We start from the raw sequence: 19,415 nt of genomic DNA, 5'->3' as shown, positions 1-19,415 counted from the left end.
TCATGGTAAACATAATTCTTAGTAGCCATAACATCTGCTAGGAGAGTCTCAGAACTGCAAGCTCTAACTATTCAACCTCCTTACATTATTTCTTTACAAGGATAGAGTCTCTCTCAAGACAAACCCTTCCTTTCTTCCCAAAGTATGCTCAGAGCACAATCTGAATACTACTATTGAGCTACCTGTGTTTTTTACAAACCACTCTAATAAATCTGAGCACAGATTACACCAATTAGATGTTCACAGAATTCTCAGGTTTTATTTACATAGGACTAAAGAATTCAGAAAATCAGATCAACTTTTTGTTTCCTTTTCTGACAGAAAGAAAGGCTTGCCTGTTTCTAAGATTATTTTTTCAAAATGGCTCTCTGATTGCATATCATTTGCTTATCAACAAGCTGGCAAACAATTATCCGTCAGAGTTAAAAGGTCACTCTACTAGAGCTGTAGCTTCTTCATGTGCCTTTAGATCTAGGCTCCCAATTGATACTATTTGTGCAGCAGCTACTTGGGCAAGACCACATACTTTTGTCACTCATTTCAAATTGGATTTGGCCTTCCGTGACAGGTCTTCCTTTGGGTCCACTGTGCTGAAGAGTCTCTTCGCTTGAGCCACCCGGGATATAGGTGCTAGGGACGCTGTCCCATCCAGCAAGAATTACTGCGAGATAGGACTACATAACATAAAGAAGTTATGTACTTAACATAACGTTCCATGTTTGTAGTCCATCTTGCCTACATTCTTGTGTCCCTCCCTCCAACCCCCTTCCTGTTTTCTGGGGGATCTGGTGGACTATACTGGTGCTGCCTGACATGGTTCTCTTTTGTTGTCTATCTGGCATGGATTATATTTTCAAAATCCTTTGTCTGAATTGGTCTTACCTGATCGGTATTTATTGCTTTCTTGCAAACTAGATCTGGGGATTTGCTGTGAGGCACCATGGGATAGGGGCTAGCCTCGAGCCAGTAAAAGCTGTCGAGCTTTAGTATCGGCAGAGTCGGAGCCAAATATCTGCTCAGAACCCATCCAGCAAGAATGTAGGCGAGATGGACTACAAACATGGAACATTATGGTAAGTACATAACTTTTTTTTTTGCTTTTGCTTTGTTGTTTTTTGTATTACTTTATTGCCGCCTTCTGTGATTTGTTTTCGTTACACTGTGTTTTACTTATATTCTGCTTTTAATTGCATAGTAAAACTTGGAAAGAGACCACAGCTGAGTCTCTTTTGAGTCGCACAGAAATTCAGAAATTTTCCCCACCCTCCTACCCTATTGCTGTTGTGTTCTTAAACTCAACTGTCTTAATAGTTGCCATCCCCTTGCATTAATTTGACTACATATCTCCTTCCCTCTCCCGTTTCACTGGCTGTTGTGAGTAAGCACAAAATTATCATTTTGTAAAATCACTCTCCTTCAACTATTTAAACTTATTGGTCATCCCACTGTATTCCATAGAACCAGAATACAAAAGTGCCCACCCCCTTTCAATCTAGCTTGCTCTTTTAAAATTAGTGGCTTTCCACTTAAACTTAAGTTACCCCCTTTTTGTATCTGACTGCTTAGTGCACACTGCACTGCTTAGGGTATTAACTCATTTTGTTCATTTTACCTTTAAACATCTGTTGCAAGACCACCAGTTATTGGAGAACGCACCTTCTGCCTTTCAGTAGTCATCTTGGGATTACAGCTTCTGTTTTATCCTGGTGAGAGAAGGAGCACAGAGACATTATTTCCTGGAGACTGCTGATCACTAGGAAGCCTAATAAACTGCTTCATAAGTGACAGCTTGGAAGTTGTGCTTACATTCTACTCCTGGTGAGAAAAGGAGCAGAGTGCATTGATTCCTGACTATTTCTGGTTGGGCAATGAGTGTCTGTGCTTGATATTCCTGATTGGTCTGGTTGCTATTTAAGGCATCTACCAGGAAAAGGCCACAAGAAGCCTACAAGACCCTTGCATCATCTGGGACAGGATTGTTGGTCACCAAACAGGCTGTGGCTTGCTTCTCCTCTTGGGATTGGTACTAACATTTTGCTTTTGGTGAGAGAAGATGCAAAGGAGCATTGTATCCCAGCAGAGTGAAGCTGTGGTGAGACCAGCATTAGTAGTAGGCAGGCAGTAGCCATTCACATGGCTCCCTTTTTTCATCATTCTTGACAAGCTAATTTTTTGTTTTCAGTAAATACTGCTTGATTTGTGTATAACATCAGAGTATCTACCCAAATACTTTATCCTTATATTTTCAAGGTCTGTATTAGTTTCCCTTCAAGTGTTTGGCAGTGCCCTGTACAGGCAGAGACAACTTGAGTGACATTTTTCCTGTAAAATCGTGATTGAAATTTCACCAATACCTAGTTGCACACAGGACAACTAGTTTGCAGTGACACGCACTGTCCCCAGAGTTGCAAACCAGATACTCCTGAAATTGCTTTATAATCTCACTCCAGCTGTCTAATCAATAAAAAAGTGTCTGTTGCCATGAGTATGAACTTTCCCACTATCTCCGTTACCAGCTTGATGGATATGGGCATCCTGAGGCAATGTAGAAATTGCCTCATGTTTGCTGTCAGCTAGTTAGTTCTCAAACAAACTGATAATGGTATGTGAGAGATGTATTTACACAATGTCACTGGAGGCAAAGCTCTCACATAAAAGTACTCCAGATGTCAATAAGAGTGTCAGTAGTACACATGTTGCACCCATTGCACAATGTTCAAAGCAGACATATAGACCCACATATGCTGAGGCACTTAAATGTAACCTTCGTAAACCTCAAAGACCTCCTAGACAGAGTCTTCATAACAAATAACCTCAGCAGCCCCAAATGCACTCTTTCAAAACAACACCCACATATACACACAGAACCACATCTCGTGGAGCCTGTACCGCTAAGCCCATAAGGCAAGCCACCACACAATCTGACATTCTGGTCATTGGAGACTCCATTGTGAAACACACTGATGTCCCTCTCACTGGACTGAGTAAAGAGAAAGTCACAGTCAGTTGCTTATCAGGTGCTAGGATCCACCACATTATGAATTCACTCAGGTCATTGGACCAGAAGTACCAGTATGACTCAGTCATAGTCCATGTGGGAGTAAATGACCTGAGATGTACCTCTCTAGACAATTTGAAGAGAGACATCATGGATCTCTCAGAATGTGTCCCAGGCTGGTATGAGCCTAGTATTGAACAGCATTTTACCTTCTCCAAGGATGATGCCATAAAATTAACAAAAGATGAGTGACTTTAATAATTGGCTTAGTTTCTGGTGTCATGCTAAGAGATTGCAGTATGTGTCAGCATGGAATGAGGTAGTCAACTGAACATGCTACTTTGCCAGAGATGGTGTGCACCTCTCCCCTCTAGGCTTTTGATTATTAGCTAAAACATTGTCTTCCCCCATAGTGCCTTTTTTTAGGCAATGCCAAACTGAAAGTACTTCCAGTATAGCAAATCAAAACCAAGAAACCCTAACAGTATTACTGCTCAGTGCTAGGAGTCTAAACAAAAAACTCCACTCCCTTAAAGCTCCCTTCACACTAGAGAATGCTGATGTCTCTGCGGTCACTGAGGCATGGTTTAAAGCCATGCAGAGCACACCAACAGTGCAAGGTTCTAATGCCTTCCAGATATTTAGACCAGCTACTGCACAGAGACTAAAAGTGGAGGTGTCTCTGTTTACATCAAAAATAAGTATACCTTCAGGCTGGTCAAACAGGGCAATGCACTTGAGCTGCTCCATGTTCAAATCACTGGTTACCTATTACAAAATCGAAGTTACGGAACTGTGAATAAAATATGGTCGACAACATATGATCGAAGTTCCGTAACTTCGAAATTTAAAGAAAAAAAAAGAAACTGTACCCTGGCGGGTTAAAGCAGGGGGGCAAACCCCCCTGCACCCTCCACACCCCCCCGCTACTTGAATATGCCAACTCCGAGATCGCACTTTAATGAACTACGGTGCAGAATGGGAAGATTTCCCTTTCCTACACTGTAGCGCAATTTCGGAGTTGGTATATTTAAGTAGCGGGGGGTGTGGGGGGTGCAGGTGGGCTTGCCCCCCTGCCTACATCCTTTACTTTTTCTTTTTTTTTTTTTAATGTTTATTGTGAGCAGTTCGAATTTTTCAGTTGTTCAATCATTAAAGGTTGACCTTTAGTGATTCGAACAATTGAAAATTCGATGTTCCAGCAGGAACCCCAAATCACCATATTCAAAATCCAGTACCATTTCCTTGCAAGCTATAGGTCCCCCTCTATGACCCAGAAAACTCATACCATGTTTTTAAACTTATTGGAAACACTCACCTTCCAGCCCAGTACCATATTCATGGGCAACTTTAATTACCCCATTATTAACTGGGAATCATGTTCAACACCAAATGTGCAGGCACAGAGACTCCTGGATTTTTTAAAGACAAACTCCCTGGACCAGAGAGTTAGTATTCCAACCAGGGGTGCAACCATACTGGATCTGGTCCTCACTGATATGGGAGAGTGCTACACACCCCCTACTCTAATGTCTTCCCTGGTAAGGTCAGACCACAAAATGGTCTCCTTTGAAATAAAAAATAAAACCTGGACCCCCAGCTAAACCTGAAATACTCAAGAACTAGTCTAAGGCTAATCTCCTGCTATTAAGTGATAACCTGACAAAATTTCAACCCCCTATAAACCCTGAGAGCACTGCTGCCTATGCAGAACTGTTCACAGAAATCCTGTATAACCATGTTAATAGCTGCATAGAGGCAGCTGTACACCCAGGAAGAAGTACAAAACTAACTGAAAAGACAAGCTACCTTGGTGGAATCACAAAATCAGTAGGCTATATAACGGAAGAAGAAAATCATGGCAAAACTTAGGAGGTGCAGCACTCAGCAGGATAAAAGCACTCTCATCAAACTGAACAAACAACTCAGAGGACAAATAGTCTGCCAAAGCCAGATTTGTGGTGAAGTTGGCCTCTCAGGCCAAGGACAACTACAAGGCATTCTTTAGCTATGTCCGCAAGCTCAAAGGTAATGCTCAATTGTGTGGAGAGCTCATTGTAAATGGAGCTACCTATACTGAGCCAGAAGATATAACAAACCTACTAGTTGATAAATTCAGCTCCAACTTTACCCCTCTCTCCCCCAAGCTTCCCTCAGGAAGTACCATCAAGTATAACTCTGCCTGCTATCACTTGGAAACAGGTCCTTAATGCTCTCTCTACGGCCAAGAACACTGCGTAAATAAGCCCAGACAGTATTGCAGGATGCGTTGTAAATGGCATGAAACATGACCTATCAGTCCCTCTGGAATTTCTGTTTAGCTGTAGCCTCCTAACAGGCTTCGTGCCTCATAAATGGAGAACAGCAACAGTCATCCCTCTGCACAAAATTGGGCCATCTCCAGACCCTGGAAACTGCAGACCCATAAGTCTCACTAGTCTTATGTGTAAAGGCATGAAAAAATTATCATGGAAATGATCAGTAGTGATACAGTAAACCTCCAGACACTGGACCCAACCCAGTTTGATTTTGATAAGGGCAGGTCATGCCTACTCAACCTGGACGTCTTTGAGAAGGTCACCAAAGCAGTGGTTGAGGGCAAAATGGTTCACACTGCCTACCTTGACCTTGTCAAGGCATTTGTCACAATGCCCCACTTGGGCATTATTGACAAACTCATGAGGTTAAGTGTAAACCTGTATGTCACCCGGTGGGTAGCCAACTGGCTCACAAACAGGACCCAGGAATCGGGGAGTCTGCCTCTACATAGAGGCCAGTCACAAGTGGAATTGATCAGGGATCTGTCCTTGGACCACTCTTTTTTGGTATTTACTTCTGTAAAGTCAAGGTCAATGTCAGTGGTCTCTGGCTGACTAAATTTGCAGGTGATTACAAATTAGGAGCTATCATTGAATGTCACACTGAGCCATATGTTCTCCAGGAAGGGCTGACGCAAACAAACAAATGGTGTTAGAGCCATGGACCAAAGCTAAATTCCAGGAAATTCATAATGGTATTGTTCAGGATGTCATCCACCCCTGGTAACTATCATATTGACAACACACCCCTTAGAGCTGACCCAGTAGCCAGGGACTTAGGGACTCACATAGACAGTAATCTAGCCTTTGACCATCACTTGTCTGCAGTAGTGAAGAAATCATTTTATGTCGTGCAACTTATAAACATAAGTATGGCATCTTAGTCCAAGGAAGTCAATTTTCCACTGTGTTTGGCATTCATCAGACCTATCACTGAGTACAGTGCCCCCTTTGGTATGTACCTAACCAGGCATGTCCAGCAATTGAAATGTCCACAGAGGCTCCTCACTAAAAGAATACAGGGCGTAAGTAAAATGTCCTCTGCGGACCGCATCAAGATCCTGTCCCCTGTATTCTGTGTCCTACAGGCTTTAGAGGTGAGATCTACGCATGCCATACAGGGTATTGTCAAACCCCACTCTGATGGACCTCCTGCTTAACCATAAAACAAACAGGACCAGAATTACTCTTTCTAAAGACTTAAACCTTGCCTGTGATAAATAGGACCTGCTGGAGAGACAGGTATATATCCCAGAGACTACTCCATCTCTGGAACAGGCTCCCCATCCATGTGAAGCAATGTTCCTCCCTAACCCTATTCAAGTGCAGCTTGGACAATTGGATGGGGAACAAGGAAATTCATCCCTGGTTTGACACCTTTGTCTGTAATGGACACAGGCTACCTCTAAATGGTTCATCTCCCAGGCCCTGCTTGCAAATGTTTCATCTCCCCAAGACCCTACTTACACTTATCAATGGTATCAGAACTGGGATGCATGACTAGACTTAAAAACACCCTTGTGGTCATTAGCCTATTAAACACCCATGAACCTGTGGACATTTTTCAAAAATAGCTGTGTTCTTTTCTTAGTTACTGAACTGTTCTTGAGCATTTTATGTGTCTAGAATTTAGGCGTAAAGTTAATGAAGCATTTTTTATCCCTCAGTATCAAGAAGAAAGTACAGAAACGTCAGAAAAATGTAAAACAGCAGAAGAGGACTATGGCTACTGAAGTTCAAGACAATATGGAACAGAGTGACTTGGAATGTGGAGGGCACAGGTATTTACACTTTTGGAAGTTACTATTTAAGTTTTGCTAGCGTTAATATTTAACTGCTTTAAGTTACGTCAACTTCATTCTGTGTAGTCCTGCATGTGTGTGTCCACAGTTGTTAATTGATAATCATCTCCACATTCTTTACATTTGTTTGAATATGCAGTTTCACAGACTTCTATAAAAGGGCTCTTTTGATGGCTGGGGAGTTGTTCCACTTCATTCCTAGTATGGAGAAATAACTCTCTCTTAAATACATATTCTTTTTGTTTCTAGCTCCTGAGGGAGTTAACCGTGGTCGCTTAATAACAGCTTTTTTAGTCAGAGAAGTGTGGCTGCCTTTGTAACCAAAATATCTAACTTCACGGTTCCTTCCTCAACAGTTTTTTCCCCATTGGAATTATCATCTGTTTCTTGTTTAGTTCATTACTTTTTTCTGAATCCTCCACACTGTGGTGTTATGCGTTAATGTGTACACAATAAAATAATTTGCATGGTCAGAATGAGCAAATGAAGAGGTGTGAGACATGATGTGCATTTAATAAGGACATTTAGTGAACTGATTTAATGAAGGCACATGGACCATGTACAGAACTACACTGATACAGGTATAATATCATCACTGTGTAGAGTAGATATGTTCATATATGCTACAGCCCCTTTAAAAGAAAGATTCACTAAAAAAGTGTATGCTACAGATAAGTCCCCCCTAACCCAATTCAAGTGCAACTTGGACAATTGGATGGGAAACCGGAAATTCATCCCTGGTTTGGCTTGGTCTGTGAGCCCTGACCTTAGGATTGTGAGAAATGCTGGGAACTATATTCACATAGAAAATGTGGTAGTGTTTTCTTTAGCTTTAGGGCCTTCGGATATCATATTAGATTTCTGATAGTTGAACAACTGTAGTTTACGAGATCATTTTTTGTTTAATTGGATGATTACCATTTCTTTGTGTCTCTGCATGTTTTGTCTTTATCCATCAAGATCTCATTTGTTAGACTGGAATAGCTGCTGTAGCAGGTATATCACTTTTCTGCAAATTAAAACTTAGAAATAGTGTCATCTTCATTCTTTCTGCTTTTTTAAACTCAACAAGATTGTTTGAGAATGTATCATAGTTACAGTTCTCTGTACACTGCCTTTCTTTCAGCAGATTAGTTGCATTCATCTGGTTTTCAGGAATCAGTTTTCAGGCATCTTCCCATTTATACTTGTACTAGTAAAAGTCCTGTGGTTTGCAGTTGCTTATTTCTGTATTCCAGAATTCAAAGACAGCAAATTATGTTTTTAGAGTTTAGACTTTTTATACAATTTATATCCTGTGTTGTACTTGCCTATTTTTATACAGATATCTGTGACATATTTAAATTGCCATTGCTTTACAAATATACCTAATTCTTGGTTTAGATGTAGCAGACAGTTTTAACTGATAACCTCTGATATAACATGTTCATCAAAGTTGGATTTTAGCGATATGATTGCACTGTATGACTGGTATTTTCACTCGGTTGTCTTAACTGGGTTCTTTGAATAAAAGCTGTCAGAAAGAAGGTAATTGACATCTTTGTACTGAAGTACTTCACCTCTCATTTTTATCTGAAGAAGGTCCATTATTTCATGCTGTAGCATTTTCTCTTCTTGATTTTGAATTCAGAGCTTATTGTACAATTTACACATTTGAACCATCTGTTCAGTCATCATACCATAACAGTAGATGTTCAAATGATCACTGTTGCAGTAGCCTTAGCTCTGTGGGTTATATCCTGCCAAAGATATAACAGCCAGCCAACTTCTAAAGCTTCAAGTCACCTTCCGCACACCCAAGCTGTAAGGCAGCTCGAGCTGAGCTGACTAAAAGATAAGTTTGGATGCGAAGCCCTAGAGAGGCTGATAAGATAGCGCTAGGAACAACAAAAAATAAATGTCCACACCTTGGCATAAAAAAGCAGACCAAAAAACAAGGAGTATTGAGGGATGGAGCAGCTACCTCAGTGATCATTCGAACACCTACTGTTATGGTAAGTTCAACTTACATAACTGTACTATGTTCATCATATTGATTACTGCTGCAGTAATCTTAGTGATATGGGTAGATTGCCTTAGCTAACTAGATTTGGGAGGTGGAAGGAGAAGAGCCCAGGATCCTTTGGAGAGAATGGTCCTAGCAAAGCCTGGTCTGGCCGTAGAGAAGAAATCCTACTTATAATGCTTCTGAAAAGTATGTACAGAGGATCAAGTAGCAGCTTTTAGAATATATATATGTATAAAATCCAACCCTTCCAAAAAAAAGCCATATATGAAGCCAAGGCCCTCGTAGTGAGCCTTGACCCTGCCTGGAATAGTTTTCGTGTTCTGAGTATATCAAAAGGTAATAGCTTTAAACAGCTGTTTAGAAATAATCTGTTTTGACACAGGTTATCCCTTCTTATTACCTTCACAAAAAAGGAACAATTGATCTGAAGATCTGAAAGTTGTAAGTCTGGCAAGATGTTACCCGAGTTGTCTGTGGACATCCAAGGTATGGAGTATCCTTTCCATCTCATTTTTGGTTGAGTTAAGAAAACAAGGAGATAGATAGTTTTGAATTAATGTAATCTCAGATACCATTTTAGGCATGAAAAAAGGATTAGTAATGTTTGACTGACAATGATTGGGTAGATTATGAGTGCTGTATAATGTTTGTAACTAAAATTATGTCAGTATGGTTTGTGATGGAAAATGCTTGCAACTAAGATTATGTAAATGTGTTTTTTTTTTCATTTATATAACTGTATCATTGGCTATGTCATAAGTGATAATTTAATAAAGATATTTCTTGTTTAAAAAAAAGGATTAGATGTTCATCGTGCATACAGCTGCAGTCATAACAGATGCGGTTATCCTGCCGTCAGGCGGGTCCTCGGTCGGCCGAATTCCAAAGTCTAGGTCCGGCATCTGTTGTCGTCGCTTCCTCCCTGACGTCAGTGTGGCAGGGGTATAAAAGAACCAGCCGACGCCATCTTCTTCAGTCTTTCTTGCCGCGCGGTGCCCGAAGCAGAAGCAATTCGCAAGTGCCGGTCGGCCAGCTCCTGAGATTTACGAAAATATTTCAGCCTAAGTCTTCTTGAAAGCTAAGCACCCCGTTGGGGAAACTTTTCTTGCCTCAGACCGATGTCAGACAAAGTTAATAATTGCATTTCATGTGGGAAGCAAATACCGCATAAGGATTTCCATTCTTTCTGTATTCCTTGCTTAGGCCCAGACCACGACGTCTCGGCCTGCCGTTTTTGTGCTAGATTCAATAAACGCACTATTAAGCGTCGTGCGGAGTTCGCCCAACACTATTTTGGTAAAAAATTTAATTACATTATGTCGTCGGATACTCCGACTCCAGTTTTGAGTAAAAGACGCAAAGATAAGGACCAACATACAAGGTTCGCGACTTCTACCGACACCACGCTAAAGCCGCTCCATGGTGCTCCGGTTCTCAGTGAGGCGCCTACGCAGCCCCTGAGTACCAATGACGCTTCTTTAGCGGTGTCTTCTGTGCCCGAGGTTGCAGGCTCCTCGGCCTCCATTCCGACTACAGATACCGACGCCACTCTTGGCGGGGAAACTCAGAGTTCAGACAGGCCTGCCACTTCTCTAGGTGTCTTCAGGCCTTCCTCCTTTTCCATTAAGGCTTTCACAAAATCTAAAGCAGCCATGAAAACTAAAAGACCAGGTCCACATAGCCCTTCTCAAGGCCCCATGCCTAAAAAACAGATGCTCAAAATGACTGAGGATTTGATTACTCTTATCAGGGGTTCTCAACCCCCCTCGGACAAAAGGCCCAGATTGGAGGAAGACTACCCTTCCTCAGTTCAAGCCTCTATTACCTCAGAACATAATGAGGACCAGGAATATTCATATTCCCCTTTTGAAGACTCTGATGCTGAGGAGTCCATTCCCTCGGTCTCCCCACCCCGAGGACTATTCTTTTGGGGAAACCCTACATACCTTAAGGGAACAGTTTCACTGGGAAGGCCAAGATTACTCAGATTCCAAGAAAAGGCTCAGGGATTTTCTCTTGCTACCCCAGCACAGTCCTCTGGCTATCCCTCCTGTCTTGGATATATTAGATGATGTGTACACAGAAGCCAGCCTCAACCCAGATTCTTTACCTCCAGCTCCTGTTAAACCTGACAGGTATTACTGGGTTCCTGATTCACACCAATTCCTATACAAAAGCCATGCTGCTGAGCCAGAAACTATTTCACAGGGTCCCAAGGGAATTAAGGCCTCCACTGCCAAAAACCCATTACCTTCAAAGAGAGATTCCAGAGCTTTAGAAAGGTGGGGGGAAAAGGTGTGCACCTCGGCCACTTTAACCATGAGGGCATTAAGCTGTCAGTTCCATATGTTAAAGTACCAACAGTTTTTGTTATCTCAGTTAAAAAGCAAAATGACACAACCTGAGCAACCAGATTTAAAGGAGTTGCAGGATTTGTTGCATAGTGCAGAGCAAGTGGGTAAACATACCTTGCAATGTGGTTTTGATGCTTTAGAGGCTTCATGTAGAGCTGCTGTTGCAGGGTCTGTCATACGTAGACATGCTTGACTCAAAGAGCAAACCTTACTAGATCATGTCAAAGCTAAATTACTAGATGCACCCCTTCAAAAAGATGTACTGTTTGGTGTTAAAGCTGAGGAGGTACTAAAGAAAATGGAGGAAAAAGCGAAATCAATGCAAACAGTGAAAGATTGCCTACAGGTACAACCTCCACGTTTCAGCAGAAACTGGCCTTCAAAAAATTGGTCCTTTCCAGCCACAGACAGACCTCAAAGAGGCTGATACTGGTGCCCGAGGGGTAGAGGGCAATCTCAAGGATCATTCAGAGCCAGACAATGGCAAGCACCTACACCAAGAGGTGGAGAAGATAGATCACAGTCATTCAGAAAGCAGACACAATGACTTTCCCCTTTACATGCCAAGCAAAGCTTTAATGGCAGCACCTTTAGGCGGAAAACTGGCATTATTTTCAAAAAATTGTCATATTGTCACAAAAGACAAATGGATCCTGGACATTATAGACAGAGGCTACGGATTCCACTTTCACACCCTTCCAAAAATGAGAGGCATGCCAAACCTGCCGTGACTCTATCGTCAGGCACACTGACGTCCTGCTCACCAGGCTGAACAAGGAGAAGGTCACGGTGAGCTGCCTGTTGGGCGCTAGGATCCGCCACATAACACAAGCACTCAGGTCACTCCCAGGCAAGTGCAAATATGACTTGGTCATTGTCCATGCTGGTGTGAATGACCTGAGACGTACCTCCCTGGACTATATGAAAAGAGACATAGAGGAGCTCTCTGAGCATGTAGCCCAGGCCAGTATGACCTTGACCTTGAGTAGCATCTTACCTCACCAAGAATGATGCCACAATATGAAGACAAGATGATCAATTTCAACAATTGGCTTAAGTATTGGTGTCATTCAAAGGGGATCCAATGCCTGTCAGCCTAGGATGACATGCTCGACAAGCCACAATGCTTCGCTAGGGACGGCTTGCAGCTATCACCCCTGGGCTTTCGGATATTGGCAAAGGCTCTTTTCACCCCCATGGTGCCTTTTTTAGGCAAGGCTCAAAAGACAAACCCACCTCCATAGGTATCACAAGGGATAAGAAACTAAGAGTAATGCTACTCAATGCCAGAAGTCTAAACCTCAAGATGCACGCACTCAAAACTCTCCTTAGCATGGAGAACATCGATATCTGTGCAGTAACAGAAACCTGGTTCAAGGCTCCCGAGAGCACAAGGCACTACCAGGTTATACCTCATACCATGCTTTTCGGCCCTAAAACTTGGACCGAACCACAAAAGGAGGGGGAGTATCAATATTCGTCAAAGATACCCACACCTCCAGGTTGGTGGCACAGCACGAAGCATCAGAGACTATCCATGTGCAACTAACAGTGGGTAAAACTGCCTTCCAGTTTATAGCCTGCTGCAGATCATCCTCCCAAACCCAGGTCAGCCACTCGGCCTTCCTGAGAACACTGGAAAATATGAAGGTCTCTCCAAACACCATTATATTGGGCGACTTCAACTACCCAGACATAGTCTGGGAGCATTACTCTAGCTCCAACACCCTAGCACAAAGGTTCCTAGAATTTATACACTCACATGCTATGGAACAACATGTTACCACTCCCACAAGAGGGGAAAACATACTGGACCTGATCATCACCAACATGGGGACTCTATGCTCCAGACCAGAAGTGTATCCCTCACTGGTAAGATCAGACCATAAACTAATCTCACTGGATATTCACATCCCAAGCTCACCCCCTTCCCAGAAAACCACAGTGAAAAACTTCTCTAAAGTAAATTTCACACTCCTCAAAACCGAGGTGGAATCCTTCAAAGCCGCCGGGCCTGTGGAAAATACGGCCCAGACCGCAGAATCCTTTATAAACGCATTCTATGAACACCTTCAGGAATGCATGGATCATGCAATCCCAAATAAAACCAAGACCCAATCCTCCAAAGGCAGACGTCCTGTCTGGTGGACCCCAGCCATAAACAAACTATACAATAGAAGGAGGAAGCTACTACAAGATAGAGCAAAATCCCAAAAAGGGAAGGCATCTCTGATCAGTATTAGCAAAAAACTACGGGCACTCATAAAATCGTCTAAGGGCAGCTTAGAGTTAAAAACTGCACAGGACACTAAGGATAATCACAAGGCTTTCTTTAGTTATGTCAGGAACCTGGGTGGGAATTCCCAGATATGCTCAGAATTAGTCCAAAATGACAAAAAATATACAGAACCCACAGACATTGCCAACATCCTAGCTGACCGGTTCAGCGCAAACTTCTCCCCCCCTCCCCATCAAAAGGGCAAATATCTATCCCAGCAGTGTGCTGCCCCCCTGACATCTCAGATGCTCAGGTAAGAGCCACCCTCTACAAAGCAAAAAATACAGCATCAATGGGACCAGACGGTGTCCCGGGCTGCGTCCTACATGAACTCCAAGAAGAGCTAAACCCAAACATAAAACTACTGTTCAATCTCAACCTTACTACAGGATATGTACCCAAAGAGTGGCGTACAGCAACAGTGGTCCCTCTCCACAAAGGTGGTGCCTCAACAGATCCTGGAAACTATCACCCCATAAGCCTGACTAGCTTGGTCTGCAAAGCTATGGAAAGGATCATCATGGACCTCATAAATAAAGAAATTGGGGACCTACAGACACTGGATCCTACCCAGTTCGGCTTTGTTTAGGGCAGATCCTGCCTCTTAAACCTGGTTGATTTCTTTGAAACTGACACCAAGGCCATTGACGAGGGGAAGGTGGTCCACACAGCCTACCTGGACCTCACAAAAGCCTTCGATACAATACCCCACCCGGGCATTATAGATAAGCTCACCAGCTTAAATATAAACCCCTATGTCACTAGATGGGTTGCAAACTGGCTCAAGGACGGAACCCACATGGTTAGAATTGCTGGAGCCATGTCAGACTCCAAACCAGTTACATGTGGTGTCCCACAAGGCTCAGTCCTGGGACCCCGGTATATATTTCTCGGAGGTACAGGCCAACACGGAAGGACTGTGGCTGACCAGGTTCGCAGATGACTGCAAACTGGGTGCCATAATTGACTCTCCAGCCGACGCAAGCATCCTCCAAAAGGGCCTCATAGAAACAGACAACTGGTGCCAGAGCCATGGCCTCAAGCTAAAAGCCAAAAAGTGTATAGTCATCCCCTTTGGCAAAAACAAAGTGCCCACAAATTACCACATAGGTGGTAATCCATTAACTACGGAAGAAGTAATTAGGGACCTGGGGACCCAAAGTTGATAGCAGTCTCTCATTTGACAACCACGTGGCCAGAGTGGTTAGAAAAACATTTTATATAGCCCACCTAATCATGAAGGGATTCACATCTAGATCAGGGGAGGTCATCGTGCCTCTTTACTCATCCCTCATCATGCCTGTAATTGAGTACAATGCCCATTTTGGGATGTACCTTACCAGACACCTGCAGCAACTGGAAAGACCCCAAAAGTACCTCACCAAGAGGATCAAAGGGCTCAAACAGATGCCATATGCTGCCGGGTTAAAGAAACTCCAGCTCTACTCATTGGCATACCGCCTGCTCAGAGGCGATCTGTGCCTGACGTATAAAGCCATGTCCGACCCGGAATTAATGGACATGCTGCACCTCAGAAAATCCAAATCATATCGAGCTACGCGCGCGAGAGACTTGAACCTCAGCACTGAAATAAATAGGACATGCTGGAGGGACAGATTCATAACCCAGAGCCTCCCTTCACTCTGGAATAAAATCCCAGTCCAGGTTAGGCAGCGTCACTCACTGACTCTCTTCAAGAAGAATCTTGTTGAGTGGATGAGAGATCATAGGTTTACCCCGGGTATCACTTCTGTGTCACTGTTAGACAGAGGCACAGTATATTAACCTCGAAAAAGGGCATAGCAAAATTAATTTAAAATGGGTGGCGAAAGCCAAATGCACTCTGATTAGGTTTTTAAATGCCCTAGGGCAGATAGCCTAGTATGAACCTATGGTCCTAGAGAAGAAATCAAACTTATAATGCTTATGAAAAGTATGTACAGAGGGTCAAGTAGCAGCTTTTAGAATATATATATGTATAAAATCCAACCCTTACAAAAAAAAAGCCATGTATGAAGCCAAGGCCCTGATAGAGTGAACCTTGACCCAGCCTGGAATAGTTTTCGTATTCTGAGTATATCAAAAGGTAATAGCTTTAAACAGCTGTTTAGAAATAATCTGTTTTAACACAGGTTATCCCTTCTTATTATCTTATAAAAAAAGGAACAATCGATGCATAGATCTGAAAGTTTTAGATCTGGCAAGATGGTACCTGAGTTGTCTGTGTGCATCCAAGATATGGAGTATCCTTTCCCTCTCATTTTTGGTTGAGATAAGAAAACAGGGAGATAGATAGTTTTGACTTAATGTAATCTCAGATACCATTTTAGGCATAAAAGAAAGATTAGTAATGTTTGACTGACAGTGATTGGGTAGATTATGAGTGCTGTATAATGTTTGTAACTAAAATTATGTCAGTATGGTTTGTGATGGAAAATGCTTGCAACTAAGATTATGTAAATATGGTTTGTTTTCATTTATATAAATGTATCATTGGCTTTGTCATAAGTGATAATTTAATAAAGATATTTCTTGTTTTAAAAAAAAAAGATTAGTTCTCTAACTGTCCCTATGGAAAATAAGGTAGCTTTGACTCACCATAAGAGCTTACAACTCGGTTCCTTCTTGCAGAAGTCAGAGCAAATCAGTAAAACTATTTTCCACTTTAAAAATCTCAAGTCAGCCAGATTAGCTGGTTCAAGTGAAGATGTGTTAGCTTTTCTAACACAAAATTAAGATCCTAAAGAGTACCCACTGGTTTTCTTGGAACCTGTTATGCAAAACCACTTTCAAGAACATTTTGATATGAGACTGCATTGAAAGAGGAGTATCCATGGCAGACATGCTGAAATGGCAGAAATTAACCTTCATGGAGTAATAAGAAAGACCATAGGATAGTAACCCGCACAAATATTGCAAAATCAGAGAACAGCTACCCCTGAATGGCTACTTGTTATTTTGTTGACATCAACTAGAAAACCTTTTCCATTTACAAATATATGATTTTGAATAGCAGACTTTCTTGCCTCCATTAGTACCTGCTGCATGTCCTCCATAGATAGGTGCCTAAAAGTAGTTAAGACCCAATCATACAGGCAGTCAGCAGAAGATGATGTCTCGGTGTATCAAACACCCCTGTTCTTGTGTGAATAGATTGAGTCTCTGAGGAGCTTGCAGTAATTGCCTCTGGCCATTTCCAAAAGAAGGGAGAACCGCAGTTACCTGTGCCAGAAGGAGGTCAACCCCAATCTTGGGCGATTCATTCGGTATCTTCAGAAGTATCCTCGATATTTGAGGAAAGGTAGGAAATACATACAGGAACATTTTTGTCAAAGGAAAGAAATAAGTGGTGTCTGTCTTCCCGACCTTCTTGCATGGAGTTTTGAAACTAAATCTTGTCATTTGTTTGTTCAGAGAGGAGGCAAAGAGGTCTACTTGAGGAGTTCTCAGAAATTGATCAAATCTTAGCAGACCTCCTGATCTAGTTGCCTTTCGTGAGGGTCCTCATTGGGCCTGCTCAGCTTGTCTACCTCACAGTTTTTCTCGGATAGAACGTAAGATGCCTGTAGAGTGTGACTCTGCTGTGAAACTATATCCCAAGCTAGCATGGCTAGTCTACAAAGGGGTGCAATGTGGTTCTCCCTTGCACGTTGATGTACCACATGACTGTGGTATTGTCTGTAATCACTTGAAGAGGTCCAGGGGACCAAAGATGGTTCAGCTGAGTGCCTTGATCAAGGCAAGCATCTCCTTGATATTTTTGTGCTTGCATCTGTCCTTGGTGTCCACATCCTCTGCACTTTTATCTCTCCTGACACTGCACCCCAAGCAAAGTCCAAAGCATGTGTGGTGGCTGACTGCTTTGGAACTGGAAAGGAGAAGAGGAGACCTGGATTTAAGGATGTCTGTTACTTCCACCAAAAGATTTCTGTTCTGACAAGCCCCAGCACTGGGATTTGAAAAGATAAAGGGTTTTGATGTTGGGACCAAAGAGATTTTAGATACCATTGTATCTTTCTGATGTGGAGTCTTGCCAGGGGTATCATGAGAATCGTAGATGCCATGGGACCCAGAATCGTGTGGTATTCCTTTACAATGACTGAAGTTTGAGTGTTAAACCATATAAATAGATCTAAATAAATATTTCCTGTGGAAGAAAAGCTCTTTAAACTGAGATTTTCAGTTGATATCCCAGAAACACAGTCGTGTGTGAAGGAGTCAAGAAAGACTTTTGAAAGTTCTGTTGGAATCTCAGGTTTTACAAGAGATCTCTCATCAACAGAGAGATTCATGGAACTGACAAAGACTCTGCAAAGGTAAGCAAGTTGTCTTAATATGGAAAAATTTAGTTACACTGTAGTCTGCAATAAACTAACTTGAGATACACTTTGTGAACACTTTTGGTGCACTGGATAGCCTAGGAGGTAAGGCAGAGGACTGATAATGTGATCTAGACACACAAAACTTTAAGAAACGTCTGCAGTCTGGATGAATAGGGATGTGGTGATGAGTATCCTGTAAGTCTAGTATTACCAGGAAACTTGAAAGAGGAAGAAGAGGTAACTGGTTTTAAAGTGATATAATATTGAATTTGGGCACTAACACAAACATGTTTAGGAAAGGGAGATCCAGAGCTGGTCACCAAGTATTTTCTGTCTTTGTCAGTAGGAATATCCTTGAATAAAAACTGTTTCCCACCTGGGAAGGAAGAATTGGTTCTATCACTCTTTGGGGTAGCGTTTGATGAAGAACAGGTGGAAACAAAAAAGTCTGGTCTGGAGGATGAGGAATTTCCTCTCACTGCCACCTGTTACTCTGAATGACTTTGAGATCCCATTTATGTGAAACAATCTGTTGCCAGAGAGAAAAATGGAGATTCTGACTTTTTGGAAGAAGAAAAGGTGACAGGGTGGGAGGGGGACACAATGTGTCTTTAAAGTCCTTTTGCCTTGTTGGGCTGTCCTTGATTTTGGGAGGTTTGAGATTTATTTTTGTAACTCCCTTCAATTTCTTCTTAAATGTTTGCCTGAATTTTGTTGCGACTGTTTGTTTTTTACCAAAATTGAATGAGGAGATAAAAAATCCCTTGGACAGTTTGGAAAAGGAGAACTGAAAAAATGTTGAGATTCCCTGGATCAGCTTGCCCCTTTCATCACACTTTTTAATCACCTCTGCAGTGGAGGAGTTAAACACTAAATCTCTATCCAAGGGGAATTAAAATACTAATTTTTAACATAATCTATGAGGTTCTGAGAATGCATTCATGTAAACCTCTTCAAAACCGTACCAGAGGCTATACCTCTGGAGGAAGTATCAGCAGAGTCATTTATACAATGCAAACTAGGTGTAGTGAGACCTGTACAGTATAAGAAATTTGAGTTATTTAATTTAAAGCAGATTTTTCCTCACAAGAAGAAACTACTGATAAAACATTTCCTCATAACTTTCACAGTTTGTCAGAACAAACTTTAACACAGGAGCCCGACAGTTCAAAATCTGGCAAATCAAAGTTGCAGAAGTATACATTTCTACCCCTATTTCTCAGTACGTTTCTCATCCATATCAGAAAGAGTATGATTGGAAATAACTAAGTGCTTAGCAGCAGTGGGTCAACTAAAACTATAGCTATTGGGTCAGGTTGGGAATAGTATATAAAA

At 42.1% G+C, this 19,415-nt stretch overlaps 1 protein-coding gene across 2 annotated transcripts in view; it reads left to right on the top strand.

The window, feature by feature from the left end:
* The first annotated feature begins 6,984 nt into the window (after positions 1 to 6,984).
* Positions 6,985 to 19,415, top strand: part of LOC122793168 (centromere protein C-like) — a 546,145-nt gene continuing 533,714 nt past the window's right edge. Inside the window, exon 1 of one of the 2 annotated variants that reach the window (XM_044060985.1) lies at positions 6,985 to 7,097. In XM_044060985.1, coding sequence (XP_043916920.1) covers positions 7,039 to 7,097 — 59 coding nt within the window. In that variant the 5' untranslated portion in view covers positions 6,985 to 7,038. The remainder of the gene's footprint in view (positions 7,098 to 19,415) is intronic. The other variant, XM_044060986.1, reaches the window with a different exon arrangement.

The sequence above is a fragment of the Protopterus annectens genome, chromosome 2.part0 (genome assembly GCF_019279795.1).
Source record: "Protopterus annectens isolate FY-2018-M chromosome 2.part0, PAN1.0, whole genome shotgun sequence".
Lineage (NCBI taxonomy): Eukaryota > Metazoa > Chordata > Ceratodontiformes > Protopteridae > Protopterus > Protopterus annectens.
The sequence above is the reverse complement of the archived record's forward strand: the minus strand, read 5'-3'. Positions and strand labels throughout refer to the sequence as shown.